The 26,891-nt window shown below is 44.0% G+C and overlaps 1 protein-coding gene across 1 annotated transcript in view; it reads right to left on the reverse strand.

Moving 5' to 3' along the window:
- Nucleotides 1-3,909: 3,909 nt before the first annotated feature.
- The window catches only part of PRKAR2B (protein kinase cAMP-dependent type II regulatory subunit beta), a 65,196-nt gene continuing 42,214 nt past the window's right edge, over nucleotides 3,910-26,891 (reverse strand). Inside the window, exons 3-11 of the mRNA XM_070755108.1 lie at nucleotides 14,849-14,901; nucleotides 13,623-13,706; nucleotides 13,029-13,135; nucleotides 11,759-11,912; nucleotides 9,818-9,919; nucleotides 9,512-9,586; nucleotides 7,374-7,439; nucleotides 7,028-7,166; nucleotides 3,910-5,764 (exon numbers count right to left, since the gene is read on the reverse strand). Coding sequence (XP_070611209.1) covers nucleotides 5,631-5,764; nucleotides 7,028-7,166; nucleotides 7,374-7,439; nucleotides 9,512-9,586; nucleotides 9,818-9,919; nucleotides 11,759-11,912; nucleotides 13,029-13,135; nucleotides 13,623-13,706; nucleotides 14,849-14,901 — 914 coding nt within the window. The 3' untranslated portion in view covers nucleotides 3,910-5,630. The remainder of the gene's footprint in view (nucleotides 5,765-7,027; nucleotides 7,167-7,373; nucleotides 7,440-9,511; nucleotides 9,587-9,817; nucleotides 9,920-11,758; nucleotides 11,913-13,028; nucleotides 13,136-13,622; nucleotides 13,707-14,848; nucleotides 14,902-26,891) is intronic.

The raw sequence follows: 26,891 nt of genomic DNA on the forward strand, positions 1-26,891 counted from the left end.
CCTAGGACGTAATACCGGTGGTCCTCAACTTACGACCACAAGTGAGCCCCCAATTCACGTTGTTAACAAGACATTTGTTAAATGAGTTTTGACCCCTTTTACAATTTGCCTGCGGTTATTAAGTTATCAACAGGGTTGTTAAGTGAATCCGGTTTTCCAAGACTTGTCAGAAGGTCGCCAGAGGAGATCGGGACACTGCGACCATCATAAATACGGGTCAGTTGAAAAGCATCCCAATTTTATTCACATGGACGTGAGGAGGCTGCAACGGCCATCAGAGTGTGGGGGGAAAATGGTCACAAGTTACTTTTTTCTGTGCCGCTGTAACTTCGAAGCAGTCACGAAGCCAACTGTCGTAAGTAGAGGACTGCTTGTATTTGGACGGGAACCCGCCAGGAAGAACCAGGGTTGTAGGCTAAAGAAAGTAAAGAACTACCCCCCAAAAGGCAACCGAGATCAAACCTTCCATATGGCTACAGGGTGAGTGTCCGTGAAATAATAATTTCTATGTGTATCTGTGAATTAGGAATTGAGAATAACAAAATTGGAAGAAACCTTGGAGGTAGAAACCTAGAAACCTAGAAGTTGACGGCAGAAAAAGACCTCATGGTCCATCTAGTCTGCCCTTATGCTATTTCCTGTATTTTATCTTAGGATGGATCTGTGTTTATCCCAGGCATGTTTAAATTCAGTGACTGTGGATCTACCAACCACATCTGCTGGAAGTTTGTTTCAAGCATCTATTACTACTCTTCAGTCAAATAATATTTTCTCACATTGCTTCTGATCTTTCCGCCAACTAACCTCAGATTGTGCCCCCTTGTTCTTGTGTTCACTTCCCTCCTGAACCTTGTTTAACCCTTTCACATATTTAAATGTTTCAATCATGTCCCCCCTTTTCCTTCTGTCCTCCAGACTATACAGATTCAGTTCATGGAGTCTTTCCTGATACGTTTTATGCTTCAGACCTTCCACCGTTTTTGTAGCCCGTCTTTGGACCCCTTCAATTTTATCAATATCTTTTTGTAGGTGAGGTCTCCAGAACTGAACACAGATCTAGTCCAACTCCCTGCTTAGGGGTTTTGCTCAATTCAAGGGAGACCCTGCCTGTTTAAAAATCGCAACAATGAGCCTGTGATTAAATCAAATGTTTGCCTTTTTTCAGCAGTGCACAGGTAACAATTGTTCGGAGGTGTGAAAACAGTACATAACACAGTGAAGCACAACAGCGAAGAAACTATACAGCATGGTGATAAACCTCCCACATTCTGGAAGGCGTATACAAGCGTCCTTCATCAAAGACAAGACATCTTATAAAACATTCTTGGTGTAAAAAAAGGACTAATAATAATCGGACGGACGTGAGACCAGACGGAGGTCATAAAATCTACCCACAACACAAGGCCATGCTTTATCGTGGGTTTCCCCCTCCCCAAATACAATTTTTTAAAAATCTTTATAAATGCCACCTGGAATACTGATCCAAATCAAAATACATACAATCTAATCTCTCCTAGACAGCGTTCGTGCACTTGGGTACCCTAAACAACCTTTAAGCTATCACATTCATTGGACAATGTAGACCAAAAAAATGAAATCCGTTTCTGTCATACCTTCCAAAGGAGTTTCTGATAATTTATACAAAAAAAAACCCCCGGAACAGGTTTGACCAACAAAACTCCTGCAATGTTGTGCTAAGGGACCGTCCGATGATGAATCAGGAGTTTATTTCTGAAAACGGTTAACGGCTGTTTGCTAAAAGAAAGGGAGATTTACTCCCAAACCCTGTTAAATTTCAAAAAAGAGACTCGCAATTAAACAAGTTAAAATAAAAAGACATTGTCGGTTTGCACAAGTTTCGATCGCACACACGTTTAGATGTTTAGACTGGGTTATCTTGGACTTCTTATATGAAATATCCCAAAGGGGCTTTTTTTTCAAAAGGCAGCTGGACCTTTGTTTTATTTTATTTTATTTTATTTATTTATTTTATTTGATGACTTGTTTCTCTCAAAATAATGTTTATTCATTTTTCCAAGTTTTTAAAAACATTTCTATAGCTTAATACAGATCTGTGCCCGATTTCTTATTTATTTATTTATTTAGATTTGTATGCCGCCCCTCTCCGCAGACTCGGGGCGGCTCACAACAAAGTGAAAAACAATTTATAACAAATCTAAATTTCTACTAAAAAACATTTTAAAAACCCCATTTTCTAAACACACATACATACACACATACCATTCATAAATTGTATATGCCCGGGGGAGATGTCTCAGTTCCCCCATGCCTGACGACACAGGTGGGTCTTAAGGAGCTTACGAAAGGCAAGGAGAGTAGGGGCAGTTCTAATCTCCGGGGGGAGTTGGTTCCAGAGGGTCGGGGCCGCCACAGAGAAGGCTCTTCCCCTGGGGCCCGCCAACCGACATTGTTTAGTTGACGGGACCCGGAGAAGGCCCACTCTGTGGGACCTAATCGGTCGCTGGGATTCGTGCGGCAGCAGGCGGTCTCGGAGATATTCTGGTCCAGTGCCATGAAGGGCTTTAAAGGTCATAACCAACAAACTTATGTTTGTTTACATTTCTTATATCACCTCTATAATTACATATGCTACATTACATGCTCAAAGGAATAAAGGGAACACTTAAACAACAGAACATAACTCCAAGTATTCAATGAGAATATTTCATTCAGACCTACGATGCGTTGTTTGAGTGTTCCCTTTGTTTCTTTGAGCAGTATATATTCCTTTTAATACATCCTTTCACATTTTATCCCTGCCTTTGCCTTTGTTATCAATCCAATCGTACCAATTATTCCAAATCTCATAACACTCTGAGTTACTAAGTTCCCTTAATCTCCGGAGTCATCCTATCCATTTCTGCAAATCTATAAATTTTATCTATGGTATAAATTTCTGGCGGGATCTCTTTGTTTTTCCAGAATTGTGAATTGTGCAGCCATTGATTATGTGAGCAATTAAATATTGTATTTTTTTTTGGGGGGGGGGGGTTGTCCTTATTCCTAAAATAATACAGTAGTCCCTCACCTATCGCTGGTGTTACGTTCCAGACCCGGCCGCGATAGGTGAAATCCGCGATGGGGAATTTATCGACTGATAGTACTTATTTAAGTATTTATATTGTAATTGTTTGGTAAGTTTTCATTGTTTTAAGTGTTTATAAACCCTTCCCACACAGTATTTATTTTAGATACAGTATTTAAATACAGTATTTACAATTTTAGATATATTTTTTTTGAAAAACCTGCCGATCGAGTTTGGCGGGCTGTTTAAATCTGCCGATCGACTTCCTCAGAAACCCGCGAACCAGCGAAGATCCGCGAATGATTTTTCTCATTAATATTTCTTGAAAACCCGCAATGAAGTGAAGCCGCAGTAGGTGAAGCGCGGAATAGCGAGGGACTACTGTACATTGCAGGGTAAATTCTATATCTGTTTCAGTTATCTCCAATATCCACTTATGAATTTTTTTTCAGAATCGTTTTACTTTAGGGCACGTCCACCACAAATGAAAGAAGGTGCCTATTTCTTCATTGCATTTCCAACAAGTCGGGTTTATTCGACATCTATGCCCCCTGATCCCGATAGTCTCAGGATGGCATTTTCCTTGAAGATGTTTCGCTTCTCATCCAAGAAGCTTTATGAACCAAAGAAACGTCTCGGATAAGAAGCGAAACACCTTCAAGAAGGTGTTATTTTATGGGACTGTCTTCTGCCTCACCCATCCCAGCAACCAATCAGGTCGCACAGAGTCGGCCTACTCCGGGCCTCATCAGCCAAACCATGCCGACTGGCGGGTCCACGGGGGAGAGAGCCTTCTCTGTTGTGGCCCCGGTCCTCTGGAATCAATTCCCTGTAGAGATCCGCAACACGCACACTCTCCTTGCCTTTCGAAAGGTATTAAAAACACATCTATGCCGGCAGGTCTGGGAACCGTGAGCGATGGTTCGCTCCGGCCGCTTGTATGAATGAGGAATGATTGTTTTATTGTTGGTTTTAGTATTTTCAATGTTTTAATAGTATTTATTATCATTGTATTTATTTTTATTCTTGAGAGCTGCCCTGAGTCCGCGAGGAGAAGGACGGCCTATAAATTTAATTAATAAAATTAAAAATAAATAAAAATAAAGGAAGTCCAGTTGCCTTTTGAAAAAAAAGCACAGTTGGGACAACTTGGATGACCGAGAATCTTCACAGACACTTGAAAGACTTTATAAGTGGTTTACAAAAGCTGTTAAATTTTTTACAAGTGAAAAAATCCAAATCTATAACATTATAGGCCCAAAATTTATGTTGTTAAGTGAGAATTTTGTCAAGTTTTATGGCTTTTCTGGCCACACTGGTTAGACCAGGGATCGGCAACCTTAAACACTCAAAGAGCTGTTTGGATCCGTTTCCCACAAAAAAAGAAAACACCAGGAGCCACAAAAGTCTGACTATTTCCTGATCGGCCACAGAACTAGTATATGTAGTTGAATTAACTACTCTGTTTTCTTCTGAAATTTTTCTTTTCTTGCATTTATCCATGGTTGGCCTAGCAGGGGTCGAAAAGCTCAATAAATCGCGTGCCAGTGTGTGTCACACATTGGCGGTTGTGACGCATATTTTGAGCGACAGGGAGCCGCAGCAGAGGGATGAAAGAGCCACACGTGGCTCCAGAGCCGTGGGTTGCTGGCCCCTGGGTTAAGCAAATCACTGCAGCTGTTAAATATTAGTAACACCATTGTTAAATAAATTGACTTTTGCATGTCAGGTGGTCATACAAATTGACCACATGACCCCGGGACCCTGCAACCGTCATAACGGTGAGTCAGTTGTCAAGCATCCAAATTTCAATCATGTGACCATGGGGAGGCAGCAATGGTCAGAAGTGTGAAAAAATGGTCCTAAGTAGTGACGGACTGCTACCGGAACGGTAAGGTGTTCCGTTCCGGTAGTGATTTTGAAGATGTATGCGCTTGCTTGCGTGAGTGAGGTTTCAGCGATTTTCGCCGATTTTTTTACTTCTACACATGCACGAAAGCAAAAATATTGTCGAAAATCACCAAAACCTCACTCGCGTGTCTTCACCCACGATTTCACTTGGTGCACACGCGCAGAAGCGCAATCTTGTGCCGATGGGAGCGTGCTCACCCGCCAGGGGCGCTACCGCAGGAGCAAGCGCGACAGCATCGGAGGATCCACTGGTAGCGCCAAAGATGGCAGGCCTTCCCTGGTCCCAAGTTACTTTTTTCCAGTGCCGTCGTAACTCTGAACGGTCACTAACTGATCGTGGTAAGTTGGAGACTACCTGTAGAAGTTTGTGCATTGCCACCGAAGGCTTTTGAACCTGACGTTCTTGGAAAACTGAAATGCTGGTGGACCAAATGATTTTATGGAAGGGCCCATTTAATAATCTGTCTACTTCATGTACCGATACATCCGAATGACTTTTGTACAAAAGGGGGGGGAAAGGCAAATAAAAAGAATCGAGAGAGGGGCGCAAAGGAATCGAACCCCTGTAAAATCAAGAACAATGCTTAGCATCTATAGGAAGATAAGACGTTATGTTCAGTGGACTAACCACTACTGTGCTATTTGCCGTACACAGGCTGCGTGGCTCCGTTCTTCATGCACTGGGCTCAGAAATATCCATGTTTGTTCCGAACAGCGCAACCAGTTGCTCTTCATAGTTTGCGATGTTCCTCTTCATAATTTCCATGCAAGGTCCCAATAGCCTTTCAAAAGCTTGTACATCCATAACTGAAATATTAAAAGAGAGAGAGAGAGAGAAATTACATGCAGATACACCACGGTAACGGCAGGAAGTACAGTGGTACCTCATGATACGAACTTAATTGGTTCCAGGAGGAGGTTCGTAAGGTGAAAAGTTCGTAAGATGAAACAATGTTTCCCATAGGAGTCAATGTAAAAGCAAATAATGCGTGCAAATCCTTCAGGAAAATCCCAAACTTTAGAAGGGAGGCGAACAGAGGGCAGGGAGGAGCAGCTAAAGGGGGCGGGTGGAAGAAGCAAGGCTAGGCTAAAGGGTGAGTGGGAAGGAAGAAAGGCAAGGGGGGCGCCCCTCCCTTTTCTTTCTTCAAAAGACACCCTTTCAGTGCCTCTGCAAGCACGTTGTTCTCTGCAAAATCTTTCCTCCTCCAAGCCGCCCCTCCCTTTTCTTTCTTCAAAAGACACCGTTTCAGTGCCTTTGCAAGCATGCAAAATCTTTACTCCTCCAAGCTGCCCCTCCCTTTTCTTTCTTCAAAAGACACCGTTTCAGTGCCTTTGCAAGCATGCAAAATCTTTCCTCCTCCAAGCCGCCCCTCCCTTTTCTTTCTTCAAAAGACACCGTTTCAGTGCCTTTGCAAGCATGCAAAATCTTTACTCCTCCAAGCTGCCCCTCCCTTTTCTTTCTTCAAAAGACACCGTTTCAGTGCCTTTGCAAGCATGCAAAATCTTTACTCCTCCAAGCTGCCCCTCCCTTTTCTTTCTTCAAAAGACACCGTTTCAGTGCCTTTGCAAGCATGCAAAATCTTTACTCCTCCAAGCTGCCCCTCCCTTTTCTTTCTTCAAAAGACACCGTTTCAGTGCCTTTGCAAGCATGCAAAATCTTTACTCCTCCAAGCTGCCCCTCCCTTTTCTTTCTTCAAAAGACACCGTTTCAGTGCCTTTGCAAGCATGCAAAATCTTTACTCCTCCAAGCTGCCCCTCCCTTTTCTTTCTTCAAAAGACACCGTTTCAGTGCCTTTGCAAGCATGCAAAATCTTTACTCCTCCAAGCTGCCCCTCCCTTTTCTTTCTTCAAAAAAGGGGGGGGAAAGAAACCCCTTCATCCCAGCAGCAGCTGCTTGGGTTCATAAGGTGAAAATAGTTCGGAAGAAGAGGCAAAAAAATCTTAAACACCGCCGGATTCATATCTTGAAAAGTTCGTTAGAAGAGGCGTTCGTAAGATGAGGTACCACTGTACGCTACCCAAAAAACGACAAACAAGCTTATGTTCCAAAATGCAAGCACTCTGCCTTACCTAAGCACTTCACTGTGCCAAGCGCGTAGGCTGAGGCGGCTCGAGGTTTGTTCGTTACAAGCGCCAATTCGCCAAAATATTGCCCTCTGGTATAGCGGGCGATTTCCACCGCTTCGTTTCCATCTATGTCTTGTTTGCCCTGGGAAGTAATTTTTTTTAAAAAAAGCATCCAAACATTTACACCTCAGTCAAAGCCAAGCTAAATTCCATTTTATTAAATAATAATAAATGAATGATTTTATCAATAAATTAATGCATTTATTATTGACGCATTATTTTTACTTAGTATTGATCTAACGGAGCCGACTGAAAACTTGTTTTCGTACTTCTTGAGAGAAAGAGATACCTTTCGTTTCATTGTGATTTTCACTTCTCCAGATTCGACAATAAAGAAGCTCTCCGCCATGTCGCCCTACAAATGAGAATAATAATAATAATATGACATATAAAGCCCTTCATGGCACCGGGCCAGATTATCTCAGGGACCGCCTTCTGCCACATGAATCCCAGCGACCAGTTAGGTCCCACAGAGTGGGCCTTCTCCGGGTCCCGTCAACTAAACAATGTCGGTTGGCGGGGCCCAGGGGAAGAGCCTTCTCTGTGGCGGCCCCGGCCCTCTGGAACCAGCTCCCCCCGGAGATTAGAATAGACCCCACCCTCCTTGCCTTTCGTAAGCTCCTCAAAACCCACCTGTGTCGTCAGGCATGGGGGAACTAAGATAATCTTTCCCCCTAGGCTTCTACAATTTATGCATGGTATGTTTGTATGTATGATTGGTTTTCATAACAAGGGTTTTTAGCTGTTGTAGTATTGGATTTTTTACATTCTGTTTTTTGTCACTGTTGTTAGCCGCCCTGAGTCCGTGGAGAGGGGCGGCATACAAATTCAATAAATAAATAAATGATAAATGAATGATTGAATGAATAAATAAATAAATAAAACAATAACAATAATAACAATAATAATAATAATTGAAGACAGTTGTTTAGGAATTCCAGAGTTGTTGTTTTTAAGTAGAATTTTTTTTTAAAAAAATCACCAAATAAATTCATCGACTGGTCAATTTCAGAAATGATATAAATAAAATAATGGTAATATTGTTTGGTTTGCATGTCAAAAAAGGGGGTGGAGGGCTTGTGCCCACACCGATAAACCCATGGGGGTCCCCTGGCGCATGCGTGCATGATGACCCCCTCCCGTTCCCGGCATGTGATGGCAAAGCCATTTTTTCGCTCTCCCCAGGCCTCAGAGCCTTTCTAGGAGCCTAGGGAGGGCAAAATTAATTCATTAATTGATTAATGAGTGAATTAATTAATTAATTAATTAATTAATTATGTTTTGAGGTTCTTGGAAAATCCTTGGTCAAGTCACATTATTGTCAAGCCACTCCCACCTGGTGACATGGCCGGCAAGCCACTCCTACCCAGTCACATGACCATCACGCCACACCCACAAAATAAGCTACGCCCACAGTGTAGTAGTAAAAGTTTTGTCAGCCCTTCGCTACCAGAAACGTTCTGTTTGCTAACTTCTTCAAGTTGGGTAATGGGCCATTTCTGTCCTCTGGAGAACCTCCCGGGGGGGGGGGCGGCGGCGCTGTTTTCGCCCTCTCTAAAGCCTACTTATAATTATGCAAAATTTCAATCCTGAAAGCAACTTATTTATTCATTTTTATTTATTTATTTATTTATTAGATTTGTATGCCGCCCCTCTCCGTAGACTCGGGGCAGCTAACAACAATAATAAAGCAGCATATGACAAATCTAATATTTAAAATAATTTAAAAACCCTTATTAAAAACCAAACATACACACAAACATACCAGGCATAAATTGTATAGGCCTAGGGGAAAGGAATATCTCAATTCCCCCATGCCTGACGACAGAGGTGGGTTTTAAGGAGCTTACGAAAGGTGAGGAGGGTGGGGGCAATTCTGATCTCTGGGGGGAGCTGGTTCCAGAGGGGTGGGGCCACCACAGAGAAGGCTCTCCCCCTGGGTCCCGCCAGACGACATTGGCGAACCTGGGCAAACGCCTCCCTCGCCACAGCTGAAAGATGTTTCTCTAATGTGAGCTGTGGATCGAGGAGGATGCCCAAGTTGCGGACCCTCTCTGAGGGGGTCAATGATTCCCCCCCCCCCTTCAGGGTGATGGATGGACAGATGGAATTATTCTTGGGAGGCAAAACCCACAGCCATTCTGTCTTATCAGGGTTGAATTTGAGTCTGTTGACACCCATCCAGACCCCAACAGCCTCCAGGCACCGGCACATCACATCCACTGCTTCATTGACTGGACATGGAGTGGAGATGTACAACTGGGTATCATTGGATGATCTCGCCAACTCATCTTCAGTTATGTATTTTTTGTTCAATCCCACTGGTTTTGTCTCAGACAATCCTTTATAGTCAAACAAGTCATCACGCTTTTAAATAACCAAAGAGCACCAGAATAATAAACACATATAGAACAATTAAGTAAATACCTGAGCTATTATCTGCTCTCCGTCTTTATATATTTTGGTACCTATGACGTCCACCACTTTCAAACGTTCGGAAAGCTTGAACAGGAAATAAAACAGATTTTGTAAATACACACACAAACACATTTTAAAAACCAGACATAATTTACAAAATGCAACTTCCTTTTCCTTCACAAACGCCACAACTGAACTATATGAAGGTCAGTTACATTAGAAAAATCTGTAAACGCCCATATGACACTATTGTGTGACATCAGTCAGCACATTCTGCACAAAGTGGTTGAAATGACTGTAGTGAGCCATACTTACTTCTAAAGATTTAAGGAAGGGCAGCGACTCAATGAAGTTCTCATACATTCTTCTCTTTTTTGCGTTGTTTTTCACAATGATCCTTCGAAATGTTACCCTGTCCTAAAAAAGAAAAACCCCACATAAATAATAGTTAAAGGGTGTGATATTCACAACAATGCAAGCTGTCTTTTCATTGGCAGAGAATGGTACATTCTCTGGTGCAGTCAGCCAAGAATCTGATGTGTATTTACACAAGTGTAAGCCTAACCATGTTCAGTGGACTGTTTTAATTCTCAGTTAAGTGTCAAGCTCCAAAAACCGAGATACAATGGGTGGGTGGCAATTCTAATCTCTGGGGGGAGTTGGTTCCAGAGGGCCAGGGCCACCACAGAGAAGGCTCTTCCCCTGGGTCCCGCCAAACGACATTGTTTAGTCGACGGGACCCGGAGAAGACCCACTCTGTAGGACCTAACTGGCCGCTGGGATTCGTGCGGCAGAAGGCGGTCCCGGAGATAATCTGGTCCGGTGCCATGAAGGGCTTTATAGGTCATAACCAACACTTTGAATTGGGACCGGAAATTGATCGGCAACCAATGCAGACTGCGGAGTGTTGGTGTGACATGGGCATACCTGGGGAAGCCCATGATTGCTCTCGCAGCTGCATTCTGCACGATCTGAAGTTTCTGAACACTTTTCAAAGGTAGCCCCATGTAGAGAGCATTACAGTAGTCAAGCCTCGAGGTGATGAGGGCATGAGTGACTGTGAGCAGTGACTCCCGGTCCTGAATTAGAGGACGAGCTCATGTTAGACACCAGAGTGAGGAGAGTTACGTCCAGACAAGAGTATCTGAAAAGAATGGGGTCTTGGGCTCTTGACATTAGTAGCTCTAGGGAACATTTGGCCACACTTTGTCACTATATAAGGGACAGTCTGGGGATAAGTGGGCGTGGCAAACTTTTGTAAAATTATGGCCCTGTGTGAGCTTCGGGAGCACTTTATGCTTTCAGATCGCTCTAACTCATAAGATCTGCATCTTCTGAAAAGACTATGGAGAAACTGTAAGTCCAGTTGATTGACAGTATCGCTTCAAAGGAGTTTGGCTTCCAGCCTAGAGACCTGTTCTTATCTCAGAGACAATGAAGCTGGGAACACTGCCAGAATGGACTAATTTTGAGTTGAAACTATTGACCATTTTGTAGCTGGATGTCTAATAGCAATGGGCTTTTATATACGATCCTCTGAGTGTGTGTGTGTGTGTGTGACTTTTATTCTGATCAGTGACCTATCCAGACAGAACAGCGCGCAAGGGATTATGGGGTCATTAAATGAAGATGATAATAATAATAATAATAATAATAATAATAATAATAATAATAATAATAATAATATTAATAATTTATTAGATTTGTATGCCGCCCCTCTCTGAAGACTCGGGGCGGCTCACAACAACGATAAAAACAATATTATAATGGCACAAATCTAATATTAAAAAACTAAAAGGGGGGGCATACAAACAAACAAACAAACAAATAACCAACCAAACAGCACATACATACCAAACATAAATTATAATAAGCCTGAGGGAAAGATGTCTCAAATCCCCCATGCCTGGCGGTATAGGTGGGTCTTAAGTAGTTTACAGAAGACAAGGAGGGTGGGAGCAGTTCTAATCTCCGGGGGGAGTTGATTCCAGAGGGCCGGGGCCGCCACAGAGAAGGCTCTTCCCCTGGGGCCCACCAGACAACATTGCTTAATCGACAGGACCTGGAGAAGGCCAACTCTGTGGGACCTTATCAGCCGCTGGTATTCGTGCAGTAGCAGGCGGTTCCGGAGGTACTGATTCCGAAAATCTTCCACTTGCTTTGAACTGTTTATGGAGGTGCTGATGACGTTACATAGTTTGGTAACGAACCCCCCCCCCCCCCAAAGAACCTCAAAATTAATAATAATAATCTCACCAAACCCCAAATCGTGCCAGGAGAGGTAGCAATGATAGTAGCCGCTCGGGACGTGTTGTACATTAAAGCCAATTCGCCAAAACTCCCTCGGTTGTCGTAGGTGCCAACGCATCTTCCGACACCGTCGCATTTCACAACAATATTGTAGGTCCCTCTGAAAAGCGCAAAAATGAAAATCCAGCTGTTACAGCCAGCATTGGGAAAAAAAGGCAAAAAGGTTTTTGTATATTGGCCAAACTATATGTATTAAACCCACCAGATTGTGTTTACCATATTTTTCACATTTGATTTTTTTGGTTCTGCATTATTATGCAATCAAGCTGGACAGGTAGACCTCAACTTATGACCTGAAACTTTTTGTTTGTCAGTTACGACCAATTTTTTGTTTGCTAAGTTAAGACGTTTGTTAAGTGACTTTCGGCCCGTTTTTCTTGCCCGATTAAGTGAATCACTGCCGTTGTTAAAATTAGCAATCTGGTTGTTAGGTAAATCTAGTGTCCCCGTTGGCTACGCTTGTTGTAACGTCACAAAAGGGGATCGTGTGACCCCGGGACACTGTGACCGTCATAAATGTGAGTCGGTGCTAAGTGGTCCAAATATAAACCACGCGACCATGAGGAGTGGTCCTAAGTTACTTTTTTCAGAAATTTCAGATGACCGCTAAGCAAAACCGTTGTAAGTCAATGGTCACCTGTATTGCACAAGAGCATATTGCAATTTCAGCCTTTTGCAAACCAATACCCTGTAGCAGGGATGGTGCGTGTGTGTGCTAGCATGCGTGCTCATGATTACACCCATTCCCTCCCTCCACGCATGTACAGCCCCCTGCGCTGCCCCTGTGTATGCACACAATCCCCCATTCCCCTGTCCCCCCCCCCCCTCCTCCTGCGCACAGGCCTCAATGAAGCCTGGGATGGTGAAAAAACATGCCAAACCAGAAGTTCGGAAAAACGGACTTCCAATTTGCCCGTTGTGCTGTTTTTCCCCTCTTTCCCGGAGTGCGAAAAACTGCACAACGGGGAAACCGGAAGTCCATTTTCTGAACTTCCGGTTTGCCTGTTGGACAGTTTTTCACACTCCAGGGCTTTAGGAAAGCCTCCCTGAAGCCTCTGGAGGGTGAAACGGCCTTCCCCAAGGCTGAAAAATCAGCTTGCTAGCGCACGCATGTAAGCTGGAGCTGATATAGGGCAACGCCTTGCGTTCCCTCCGATATGGCTCCCTGTGCCACCTGTGCCATAGATTCCGCCATCACGGCCCTATGGATACTTACTCATCAATTACGTAGAAGTTGTCCCCGTCATCTCCTTGATCGATGACGTGCTCTCCTCCTTCAACCAGCTTTTCAAACATGGCATCCAGGACCTGAGACATCTGTTCCTGTTAATCCATCGATTTGATTAATTGCAGCAAATTAAATCATCCTCTTTGACGCTCATCGAGAATGCAAAAGTTGAAGGAGGGATGATAGATAATAGATGGTAAACAGATTAGATAGATAAAATAGATAGATGATAGAATAGATAGATGATGATAAACAGATGATAGACAGACTAGATAAGATAGAGATAGATATATGATAGATAATAGACAGAAGATATAGATAGAAGATGGATGGATGGATGGATGGATGGATGGATGGATGGATGGATGGACGGACGGACGGATAGATAAATAGATAGATAGAATATATAGATGATAGATAATAGATGATAGACAGACAGACAGACAGACAAAGATAGATAGACAGAAAGAAAGAAAGATAGATAGATAGATAGATAGATAGATAGATAGATAGATAGATATAGATATATAGGCAGACAGATGTAGTTATAGATAACTTCACTGCATAAAAAATCATTTTTACCTGGTCTAAGTTCTTAAACAGGAGAATGTCTTTGCAAGCTTCCTGCAATCTGTTTCTTTGATCATCTGTTTTGGGATGAATAACCTGGAAGAAATCATTATAAATTAGATTTTCTTGAGACTACCGGTACTTTTGGGAGAGGTTGACTTCCAAAGGACCGGGCATAATCCAATTTAATACTGATGTGTTTGTTTTGTGAACAAAACGAGAAAGATTTTTAAATTCTCATTATTACAAATACAGCGGTACCTCTACTTATGAACTTAATTCGTTCCGTGACCAGGTTCTTAAGTAGAAAAGTTTGTAAGAAGAAGTAATTTTTCCCATAGAAATCAACGTAAAAGCAAATAAGGCGTGCGATTGGGGAAAACACAGGGAGGGCGGAGGCCCTGTTTCCTCCCAAGAGATTCCTAGAGAGGCCCCACAGAGGCTTCTCCCCACCTTTTCCAGCCCTGTTTCCTCCCAAGAGATTCCTAGAGAGGCCCCACGGAGGCTTCTCCCTGCCTTTTACGGCCCTGTTTCCTCCCAAGAGATTCCTAGAGAGGCCCCACAGAGGCTTCTCCCCACCTTTTCCAGCCCTGTTTCCTCCCAAGAGATTCCTAGAGAGGCCCCACGGAGGCTTCTCCCTGCCTTTTCCGGCCCTGTTTCCTCCCAAGAGATTTCTAGAGAGGCCCCACAGAGGCTTCTCCCTGCCTTTTCTGGCCCTGTTTCCTCCCAGGAGATTCCGAGGGAGGCCCCACGGAGGCTTCTCCCTGCCTTTTCCAGCCCTGTTTCCTCCCAGGAGATTCCTAGAGAGGCCCCACGAGGCTTCTCCCTGCCTTTTCCGGCCCTGTTTCCTCCCAAGAGATTCCTAGAGAGGCCCCACGGAGGCTTCTCCCTGCCTTTTCCGGCCCTGTTTCCTCCCAAGAGATTTCTAGAGAGGCCCCACAGAGGCTTCTCCCTGCCTTTTCTGGCCCTGTTTCCTCCCAGGAGATTCCGAGGGAGGCCCCACGGAGGCTTCTCCCTGCCTTTTCCGGTTACAGTTTCGGAGGCTCGGGTTTTTAAGTGGAAAATGGTTCTTGAGAAGAGGCAAAAAAATCTTGAACCCCCGGTTCTTATCTAGAAAAGTTCGTAAGTAGAGCCGCTTGTAGGTACAGGTACCACTGGACAAAGAACCCGAATGAAACAATATGCTAGCCTTAAACATATTTTTCTGAAGGATAAATTTATTTCCTGGGTGTACATACCCTCAATTCAGTGTCGTCTTCTTCTTCATCGGGATTATAAGCTTCTGCACACACTAAAAATGAAAATAAAAGCGCAAGTTTATTCATAAATGCTAATTTATTTTCATCTTTTTGTTTTTGAGTTACAACTAATATAATATTGCCCGCTGACGTTTGTTTTGCTTTTCTGCAAATGAAAAGTTGCTTAGCTTTTGCTTTTATAATCTCTTTGAGGAGTATCTTGAAAGAGGAAAAAAACGGATATGAAATAAATAAACAAAATAATTTGAAAATAGTTTGGAAGGCAGAGGGGATTCTGCACACTGCCCAGATGTCAAACTTAATAGCAGAGGCCTTAGAAGACTAACTTTGACATCTGACTTGGCTTGGCATTCATGCATATATTGAAGAACATCCTGAATTCTACCGACAGCCATATTCCAGCTCCAACAAAATCATAATTCTTTCACTACAAGGTATCCATCCATCCTTCCTCTCTCTCTCTCTCTCTCTCTCTCTCTGCAAAGCACTGTGAAGCGGTATATAACTCTAAATGCTAATAGTATCTCTATCCATCCATCCATCCATCCATCCATCCATCCATCCATCTCTTTCTATATCTATCTATTCATCCATCTCTTTCTATATCTATCTATTCATCCATCTGTGATCTCTGTGTCTATCTTTATTGATCAATTTATACCCAGCTATCATCTGTCATCTATCTACCTATCATCTAAATCTACCTACTTAACCTACCTAACCATCCACCTGTCTAATTCTATCTGTCTATATCGATATACAGTATGTAATCTAATTTTCACAGACAGCATATTTATTTATTATCAATTTATTTTGGGTTTTCAAGGCAGCTTATCTAATATTCTGTGAGCTAGATTGAGTTGAAAGAGAGTAATTGGCCCAAGGTCATCTAGATAGCATCTTCCCTGGGGCAAGATCTGTTTGTCCATCCATCCATATATCATCTCTCCCCCACCTTCTCTCTCACATGCACCTACCCACCTATCTGTCTGTCTATATATCTATATCTACCTACCTACCTATTATTATTATTATTATTATTATTATTATTATTATTATTTATTAGATTTGTATGCCGCCCCTCTCCGAAGACTCTATCTATCTATCTCTATATCTCTTTATCTATAGCTATACATACATACATCATATCTATCTTATCAATATCAATCAACCTACCTACCTACCTATCTATATCTATCTATCTCTATATCTCTTTATCTATAGCTATATCTCCATCCATCCATCTGTCATATCTATCTATCTATTTATTTATTTATTTATTTAATTGGATTTGTATGCCACCCCTCTCCGAGGACTCGGGGCAGCTCACAGCATATATAAAAAACAGAACAATAATATAATCCAATTAGTACTACAATATTAAAAACAATTAAAAAGAGAAGATTAACTTAAAAAATTAACTTATTAACCAAACATTCAGCAATCACACTTAAGGCATTCGGTGATCAGGGGAAGATCTAAGAGTCCCAAGCCTGGCGGCAAAGATGAGTTTTTAAGCTCTTTCGGAAGGCAAGGAGGGAGGGGGCAGTGCGAATCTCTGGGGGGAGTTGATTCCAGAGGGCCGGGGCTCCCACAGAGAAGGCTCTTCCCCTAGGTCCCGCCAACCGACATTGTTTGGTTGACGGGACCCCAAGGAAGCCAACTCTGTGGGACCTCACCGGTCGCTGAGATTCGTGCGGCAGAAGGCGGTCTCGGAGATAATCTGGCCCTGTGCCGTGTACGGCTTTATAGGTCATAATCAACACTTTGAATTGTGCCCAGAAACTGATTGGTAGCCAATGCAGTCCACGGAGCGATGGAGAGATGTGGGCATTTCTTGGAAGGCCCAAGACGGCTCACGCGGCTGCATTTTGGACAAATTGAAGTTTCCAAACACTCTTCGGAGGTAGCCCCATGTAGAGAGCATTGCAGTAGTCGAACCTCGAGGTGATGAGGGTATGAGTGACCGTGAGCAAAGACTCCGTGTCCAAATAGGGCCGCAACTGGTGCACCAGGCGAACCCGGGCGAACACCCCCCTTGTCACAGCTGAAAGATGGTGTTCTAAAGTTAGCTGTGGATCGAGGAGGACGCCCAAGTTGCGGACCCTCTCTGAGGGGGTCAATAATTCTCCCCCCCCCCAGGGTGATGGACGGACAGATGGACGTATCCTTGGGAGGCAGTACCCACAGCCACTCTGTCTTGTCTGGATTGAGTCTGAACCTGTTGAGTCTTATCAATCTACCTAACTACCTACCTACCTACCTACCTATTTGATTTGATTGCTGTCTGCAAAGCAATTTTGGACTGCTTACAATGTTAAAAGCAACAAAATCATTAAAACTACGTGTGTCCAATAGCAACGGAAATACAACTTATTATTAAAAGACGGGGGAGGGGAGGGAGCAGGATGCAACAGGAGGGAAGGGGGACCTGCCATCCACCAACCACCCCCAGCTACTCCCTCCCCCATTGGGGCCCCAATGATTTCTACCACGCTAGTCCAATGCTACCATTTTTGGAGAGGGCCTGGGGCCGCTCTGATCAGGCCAAAACATTCTTGATTCTTGATCTGCAACCTGACGACTCCAATTAGAAAGCTTTTAGCCCAACTGTGGTCCACCTCCCTTTCGGCTCCCTTCCCCTGTCTGCATGATAAAAGCTTCGCGGGTGATTAAAACTATAAGTGGGCACTTCAGCCCAAGTCTTTTTCTTCCCCCCACTGCTAAATAAACAGCAACCTGTAATCTAGAGGGGGAAATATAAAATCCACAAGGCCTTTACAAGAGCAGAAATGGCAAGGAAAAATGTCACCTGACAAATCCCTCTGCCTCTTGCTAGCATTCTTGCACAGGAGGGTGGAGGAGAGGAGGGGAGGGATGGAGAGGGAAGGAAGGAAGGGAGGGGGCGAGGAGGAGGAAGGAGGAGGGAGAGAGGGAGAAAGGTGGAGAAAGGGAGAGAGAAGGAGGGAGGGAGAAAGAAGGGGAGAGAAGTCGGTGGAGGGGGAAGAGAGAGAGGGGAGAGGGGATGGAGAGATAGAGGTAGAGAGAGGGGGAAGGAGAGGGAAACAGAGGGGAAGAAAGGGAGGGAGGAGAGGGAAGGAGAAAGGAAAGGGGACACGGAGAGAGGGGGAAGGAAGGGGGAGAGGAGGAAGGAGAGAGGGGGAGGGAAAAGGGAGGGAAAGGAGAGTGAGGGGGAAAGGTGGAGAGGGGGGAAGAGGAAGAGAAGGATAGGGAAAGAGAGAGGGAAAGGGGATGGAGAGAGAGGTAGAGAGGGACGGAAGGAGAGGGAAACGAGGAAGAGAGGGAGGGAGGAGAGAGGGAAATGGGGAGGAAGAGTGAGAGGGAGGGAGGCAAAGGGAGAGGGAGAGAGGGAAGGGGGAGAGGGAGAGGGGGGGAGGCATAGGGAGAGGGAATGAGAAGGAGGGAAGGAGAGGGGGAAAGATGGAGAGGAAGAGGGAGGGAGCAAGGGGGGGAGGGAAAAAGAGGGGAGAGAGAGGGAGGATGGGAGAGAAAGGGAGGGAGGAGGGAGAAAGAAAGGGGGAGAGGAAAAGAGGAGAGAGGCAGAGAGGAGAGAGGGAGGGGAGGGAGAGGGGAAAGATGGAGAGAAACAGGGAGAGGGAGGGAGAAAGAGAGGGAGTGGGGGAGAAAGAGGGAGGCAGGAAGGAGAGATAAAGAAAGGAAGACAGAAAGGGAGAGGGAGAGGGAGGGGGAGAGAGATCTGGTGATTTTTCAACCTTGCTCTTGTGAAAAAAACCAGCACAACGGATAAACCGGAAGTGTGCTTTTCCAAACTTCCGGTTTGCCCGTTGGGCGTTTTTTTTTGCACTCCAGGGCTTCCCTGAAGCATCCGGAGGGCGAAACGGCCTTCCCCAATGCGGAAAACCAGCTGGCCAGCGCACATACGTGTGCTGGAGCTGACATAGGGCAGCATCTCACGTGCCCTCTGATATGGCTCCGCGTGCCATGGGTTCGCCATCACGGACCTAAACTAATTAATTGAAAAGGGATTGTTTTCTTTGAAAACCTCATGGTTTATTCTAGCTAATGAATTATTTGCTTGTTAGAACCGTAGCCACATCGTTTGTTTCAAAGCTGTCTCAATCTTACTGTTTTATGACCTGTGGTCTCTGAATTTATTCCAGATGTCATCTTTTGCTTATATCCCACATCTGGTAGCTGACTGCTATCATAACACAAGAGTTCAGTTCACAGTTTATTGTAACACAAACGTTCGGCCAATAATTTTCCACATGGATCATATTTTTCTATCAATCTTGGAAGTCCTAAATTAAGACAAACTCGGTTTAGTTAACTGAGTTCCTTGCTCCAGAAATGCTACACTTCCGCTTATTCAAATACTTGAGAATAAACAGAAATAACCCTACACCTAGGGATTCATAAACTGTGTTTTTTTTAAATAAACTTTATTGATTTTCAGTAAAAAAGACATACAAACTTACAAACATTTAAACACATATTAGGGGTTACAATTACCCCTCTTTTCTTGAAGTCAATTTTTAATATAGAAAAAAAGGATAAAATCTTAAATCTTTAAATCAAAGTAAGATTCTAATTGAAAAGAACTTTGTTTATATATTCTAATAAACATAAAGTTAAATTGATAAAAAAAGAAGAAGCCAACAACACTAACAACAGCAAAAAATGTCAATAACATTTAATTATATTCATACCGTTTTCATTACCTTATTTTCAACTTATTCTTATCTATCCATGTATAAAGTTTATCCCAAATAATATAAAAATCAGATTCTTCTTGATCATTCAGCCTTCTCGTCATCATATCCATCTCTGCACAGTCCAATATTTTTTTAACTACATCCTCTTTTTGGGGGATATCTTCCCCTTTCCAATTTTGTGCATAAACTATCCTAGCGGCTGTTAAAATATGTACAACCAGAAAAGAAATATCTTTTTTATATTTCTGTTTAGCTATGCCTAGGAGGTAAAATTCAGGGGATTTTTCTATTTCATATAATGTAATCTCTTTTATCATTTTTTCTATCATTCTCCAATATGTCCGAACTTTATTGCATGTCCACCATTGATGATAATAAGAACCTATTTCATTTTTACATTTCCAATGTTTTTTAATTCTTAAATATAATCCTCCCTTAATGTACAGTATATCTAAGGAAAATGAATGCTCTATGAGCTTTCTCAACATTTGTTGTTGTTCGGTCACTAAATCATGGATCAGCAACCTGTGGCTCAAGAGCCGCCTATGGCTCTGCTGTGGCTCCGTCACCAGTTGGCACCACGATTTTGAGAGGCGCTTCCGGTTGGAAAGGAGGGGGGAAGCAGGGCGTGCCAGGAGGAGACTCTATGGCAAGGGGCGGGTTTTCCTGTCAGCTCCACAATTGATAGGCCTTTTGGTGAGGCTAGTTTTAACCCTTCCAGACATAAATCTCTTCCAGAATTCAAATTCATTCCTTGGTAGATCACAAACAAGAATTGGAATACAGTGAACCCTCGAGTTTCGCGTCCTCAAGGATCGCGAAAGGGCTATTTCGCGAGTTTTCAACCCGGAAGTAAACTCCACCATCTGCGCATGCGTGCCCTTCCACGCATGCGTAGATGGTGGAGTTTCCCCGCCGGGCAGAGGCTTCCCTGGGTCTTCCCCCTCTTGCCCCCGTAAGACCCCAGCGGCGGCGCGAGCAACGGCGTGGGCGGGCGGGCGGCACGCACGGGGACACCCCAGCTCGGCTCCCCAGCTGGGAAGCGGACCCAGCAACAGCGTGGGCGGGCGGGCGGTGCCCGCGCGCTTGGGGACATCGCAGCTCCGCTCCCCAGCTGGGGAGCCGAGCTAGGGAGTCCCCACCGCGCGCGCGTTGCTGGGGAAAGCGCGCGCGCTTGGGGACATCGCAGCTCCGCTCCCCAGCTGGGGAGCCGAGCTAGGGAGTCCCCACCGCGCGCGCGTTGCTGGGGAAAGCGCGCGCGCTTGGGGACTCCCTAGCTCCGCTTCCCAGCTGGGGAGCGGAGCTGCGATGTCCCCAAGCGCGCGCGCTTTCCCCAGCAACGCGCGCGCGGTGGGGACTCCCTAGCTCGGCTCCCCAGCTGGGAAGCGGCCCCAGCAACAGCGTGAGCAACGGGGTGGGCGGGCGCGAGCAACGGGGTGGGCGGGCGAAGGGCGGGCGGCAGTGGAAGCAAAAACACCATCTGCGCACGCGCAGATGGTGTTTTTACTTCCGCACCGCTACTTCGCTAAAAATCGATCATCGCGTGGGGTCCTGGAACGGAACCCTCGCGATGATCGAGGGTTCACTGTATTTATGAATTTAGAAGAGCAATGGAGATTTTGCAGTACAGTATTCTTCCCCTGGAGTGGGGAGGGAATGGAGATTTTGCAATATCCTTCCCCTGGAGTGGGGAGGGAATAGAGATTTTGCAGTATCCTTCCCCTGGAGTGGGGAGGGAATAGAGATTTTGCAGTATCCTTCCCCTGGAGTGGGGAGGGAATGGAGATTTTGCAATATTCTTCCCCTGGAGTGGGGAGGGAATAGAGATTTTGCAGTATCCTTCCCCCTGGAGTGGGAATAGAGATTTTGCAGTATCCTTCCCCTGGAGTGGGGAGGGAATGGAGATTTTGCAGTATCCTTCCCCTGGAGTGGGGAGGGAATGGGGATTTTGCAGTACCCTTCTCCTGGAGTGGGGAGGGAATGGAGATTTTGCAGTACCCTTCCCCTGGAGTGGGAATAGAGATTTTGCAGTATCCTTCCCCTGGAGTGGGGAGGGAATGGGGATTTTGCAGTATCCTTCCCCTGGAGTGGGGAGGGAATGGGGATTTTGCAGTATCCTTCCCCTGGAGTGGGAATAGAGATTTTGCAGTATCCTTCCCCTGGAGTGGGGAGGGAATGGGGATTTTGCAGTATCCTTCCCCTGGAGTGGGGAGGGAATGGAGATTTTGCAGTACCCTTCCCCTGGAGTGGGGAGGGAATAGAGATTTTGCAGTATCCTTCCCCTGGAGTGGGGAGGGAATGGGGATTTTGCAGTATCCTTCCCCTGGAGTGGGGAGGGAATGGGGATTTTGCAGTATCCTTCCCCTGGAGTGGGGAGGGAATGGGGATTTTGCAGTATCCTTCCCCTGGAGTGGGGAGGGAATGGGGATTTTGCAGTATCCTTCCCCTGGAGTGGGAATAGAGATTTTGCAGTATCCTTCCCCTGGAGTGGGGAGGGAATGGGGATTTTGCAGTATCCTTCCCCTGGAGTGGGGAGGGAATGGAGATTTTGCAGTACCCTTCCCCTGGAGTGGGGAGAGAATGGGGATTTTGCAGTATCCTTCCCCTGGAGTGGGGAAGGAATGGGGATTTTGCAATATCCTTCCCCTGCCCCACCCACCAAGCCACACCCACAGAATTGGTAGTGAATTTTTTTTTAAACCCATCACTGAAGGGAATCTATTGAAGGGTGGGTTGCCTCGATGCAAAATAAGTCCCTTTCCTTTTGTCAGCATTTCATTTCAGAAAATATAAACATTTGAACCCAATTCAAAGAACCGAATATCTCTTCAAGCACAGCAGTCGTGTAACGGAGCCCATGTTTACAAACTGTCTCTAACCCTGAGGAGCAGGAAGGTAGAGAACAGGCCTCTTAAGGCCATTACGCTCCTTGAATAAAGTGGAATTCAGGAACAACAGTATCAGTCGGGGTAACACAATAGGCTCATTCTGCAGGAACAAATGGAAATCGGATTATTTTAGAGCGAAGATGGAAGTAAATGGCTGGAAAGGTCAGACGAAAGGTAAACTTATTCATCCACTAAATCATTTTCCCTTTGTGGAAAGAAAAATCAAGGTAATTTCAATGGACGATAAATAATGCATGAAATCACTTATAAAAGCAGAAGAGCCATCAGGATGGAAATACAAAGAAATGCTACGTATTTCTAGTTCTGAGTACACTGTTAAGTTCGAGTACAGGCAAACGGTAAATTCTTCAATAAGAACTTTAAAACAGGAGAGTTTAACATAAGCACTGAAATGCATTTTAATGTTTCCAAACGTAAAATGATGCACTTGGGGAAAAGGAATCCTCAATCTGAGTATTGCATTGGCAGTTGTGTGTGAGCAAAAACTTCGGAAGAGAAGGATTTAGGGGGTCGTGATTTCTGACCGTCTCAAAATGGGTGAGCAGTGTGGTCGGGCGGTAGGAAAAGCAAGTAGGAGGCTTGGCTGCATAGCTAGAGGTATAACAAGCAGGAGGAGGGAGATTGTGATCCCCTTATATAGAGCGCTGATGAGACCACATTTGGAATACTGTGTCCAGTTCTGGAGACCTCAGCTACAAAAAGATATTGACAAAATTGAACGGGTCCAAAGACGGGCTACAAGAATGGTGGAAGGTCTGAAGCATAAAACATATCAGGAAAGACTTCATGAACTCCATCTGTAGAGTCTGGAGGACAGAAGGAAAAGGGGGGACATGATCGAGACATTTAAATATGTTAAAGGGTTAAATAAGGTTCAGGAGGGAAGTGTTTTTAATAGGAAAGTGAACACAAGAACAAGGGGGCACAATCTGAAGTTAGTTGGGGGAAAGATCAAAAGCAACGTGAGAAAATATTATTTCACTGAAAGAGTAGTAGATGCTTGGAACAAACTTCCAGCAGACGTGGTTGGTAAATCCACAGCAGCTGAATTTAAACATGCCTGGGATAAACATATATCCATTGTAAGATAAAATACAGGAAATAGTATAAGGGCAGACTAGATGGACCATGAGGTCTTTTTCTGCCGTCAGTCTTCTATGTTTCTATGTTTCTAAGATGACCACCGATTAATTGTTCTCACTGTCAGGAAATTCCTCCTTAATTTTGGGTTGCTTCTCTCCTTGATTAGTTCCCATCCATTGCTTCTTCTCTTTCCTTCTAGTGTTTTGGAGAATAGCTTGACTCCCTCTTCTTTTGGAGCAGCCCCTGAGATAGTGGAATGCTGCTATCATGTCTCCCCTAGTCTTTCTGTTCATTAAATTAAAGGCTAAAATGTATATGTTTTTTTGAAAGCCAAATTTATTTTTATGTTCATTGTATTTTGATTTAATTTGTAAATATTGTAGCCAGTCAAGTTTAATTCCTTTTTTTAAAGGCATCTGCTTAGAGATTAAATCATTATTGTTATCTAACAATTGCTCATAAGCTATTATTTTATCTGGGGAAAGGGCATTGGGATAAATAATCGTTTCCGATGGGGATATCTATTTTGGGATTAGAGAGGTAGTGATTTCTTTTTATGTGTTGCCAAGTTTCACTTTCATTTTAGCACGTGGCTTCAATCAATCAACTGAGGGTCGGGAGGCAAATCAATCAGTACCTTGTGCTAATTAGGCCCTGCTGCTGTTTGCTGCTAGGAGGTAAATTACTGGCAGAGGCCAAAGGGTAGGAAGTGGCTGGCTGGAGCTACATTTGGTGTATAAGATGCACCCAGGTTTTCATCTTCTTTGGGGTGGTAAAAAGGTGCTTCTTATACTTTGAAAAATATGGTACTTACCATATTTTTCAGATTGATTGATTGATTGATTGATTGATTGATAGATAGATAGAAACATAGAAACATAGAAGACTGACGGCAGAAAAAGACCTCATGGTCCATCTAGTCTGCCCTTATACTATTTCCTGTATTTTATCTTACAATGGATCTATGTTTATCCCAGGCATGTTTAAATTCAGTTACTGTGGATTTACCAACCACGTCTGCTGGAAGTTTGTTCCAAGGATCTACTACTCTTTCAGTGAAATAATATTTCCTCACGTTGCTTCTTTCCCCCAACTAACTTCAGATTGTGTCCCCTTGTTCTTGTGTTCACTTTCCTATTAAAAACACTTCTCTCCTGAACCTTATTTAACCCTTTAACATATTTAAATGTTTCGATCATGTCCCCCCTTTTCCTTCTGTCCTCCAGACTATACAGATAGAGTTCATTAAGTGTTTCCTGATACGTTTTATGATTGATTGATTGATTGATTGGATTTATTTATTTATTTATTCGATTTTTATGCCGCCCTTCTCCTTAGACTCAGGGCGGCTTACAACATGTTAGCAATAGCATTTTTTAACAGAGTTAACCTATTGCCCCCACAATCCGGTTCCTCATTTGACCCACCTCGGAAGGATGGAAGGCTGAGTCAACCTAGAGCCGGTGATGAGATTTGAACCGCTGACCTACAGATCTACAGTCAGCTTCAGTGGCCTGCAGTACAGCACTCTACCTGCTGCGCCACCCCAGATAATAAGATGCACCTTTTTCCTCCCTAAAAGAGGCTGATAATTTGGGTGCATCTTATACTCTGAATGCAGCCCCTAACTAGGTGCTAACAATCTTCCCAGCTCTTACCTTGCAGGCTCTTTCATTGTTTCTCTGTTGAAGAATGTTTCCGAGCTCTAAGTCTTCGCAGGGTTTTTTCATTGCTCTAACTTGCTCTGAGTAAGTTTCTTTCCAGCCCTAACCAGGTGCTAACAATGTTCCCAGCTCTTACCGGCTTGCAAGCTCTTTCATTGTTACTCTCTGCAAAGAATGTTTTCCAAGCCCTAAGTCTTTGCAGGTTTTTTCCCATTGCTCTACTGGCTCTGAATGTTTCTTTCCAGCTGCTAATGATGTTCCCAGCTCTTACTGGCTTGCAAGCTCTTTCATTGTTACTCTCTCCAAATAAAGTTTTTTCAAAGCCCTAACCAGGGGATAAAATAATGTGCTGGCTAAGGACGCTGGCCAGATGAATATCTAATAAGCAGATTCTTTTCCCTATTTTCCTCCCAAAAAACTAAGGTGCATCTTATACTCTGGTGCATCCTATAGTCCGTAAAATATGGTAGGTGAGGCTGTGTCTGATTAAACCATGCATGCCTGGCATTATCGCATTAAAAAGACCTTTTTTATTTACTGTATTTACGAGGAAAGAGATATATGGATGTCTAGTTTGTTTCTCACACGTTTTTCCTTTTCGCCCTGCCCATGTATCTCTTCCAGGATGTGTCTATAAATGAAACTTTACAATTTCCAGGTGTTCCAAACCAGAGCCGGCTTTTGAAAAATAACAGATTTCTAGTGGGTTTCTTGTGTCTTCTGTCTGCACAGGGTGTCAAAAAACCCAATTTTTCATATTAGCCTCTTTTCATTTATGCAATAAAGGACTGAAACCAGAGAAAGAGAGAGGAAATTGAACAATTTCCAAGGGAAACATGACTTTTATTTTTAATAAATCTCAAGCACACCACTGATGGGTATCAACAGTCCAAATATACATAACAAGGCCACATCACAAATGTGGCCAAAACTATTGGTACAGATAGTCCTTAATTTAACATACTGTATTTTTCGGAGTACAGTGGTACCTCATCTTACGAACGCCTCTTCTAACGAACTTTTCAAGATACGAACCTGGTGTTTAAGATTTTTTTGCCTCTTCTTCCGAACTATTTTCACCTTACGAACCCAAGCAGCTGCTGCTGGGATGAAGGGGTTTCTTTTTTTCCCCTTTTTTGAAGAAAGAAAAGGGAGGGGCTGCTTGGAGTAGGAAACATTTTGCAGAGAACAACGTGCTTGCAAAGGAACTGAAAGGGTGTCTTTTTAAGAAAGAAAAGGGAGGAGGGAGGGGCAGCTTGGGGGAGGAAATATTCTGCAGAGAACAACGTGCTTGCAAAGGAACTGAAAGGGTGTCTTTTTAAGAAAGAAAAGGGAGGAGGGAGGGGCAGCTTGGGGGAGGAAAATTTTTGCAGAGAACAACGTGCTTGCAAAGGCACTGAAAGGGTGTCTTTTTAAGAAAGAAAAGGGAGTGGGGAGGGGCAGCTTGGGGGAGGAAATATTTTGCAGAGAACAACGTGCTTGCAAAGGAACTGAAAGGGTGTCTTTTTAAGAAAGAAAAGGGAGGAAGGAGGGGCAGCTTGGGGGAGGAAATATTTTGCAGAGAACAACGTGCTTGCAAAGGAACTGAAAGGGTGTCTTTTAAGAAAGAGAAGGAAGGAGGGAGGGGCAGCTTGGGGGAGGAAAAATTTTGCAGAGAACAACGTGCTTG

Source organism: Erythrolamprus reginae, chromosome 6 (genome assembly GCF_031021105.1).
Source record: "Erythrolamprus reginae isolate rEryReg1 chromosome 6, rEryReg1.hap1, whole genome shotgun sequence".
NCBI lineage: Eukaryota > Metazoa > Chordata > Lepidosauria > Squamata > Dipsadidae > Erythrolamprus > Erythrolamprus reginae.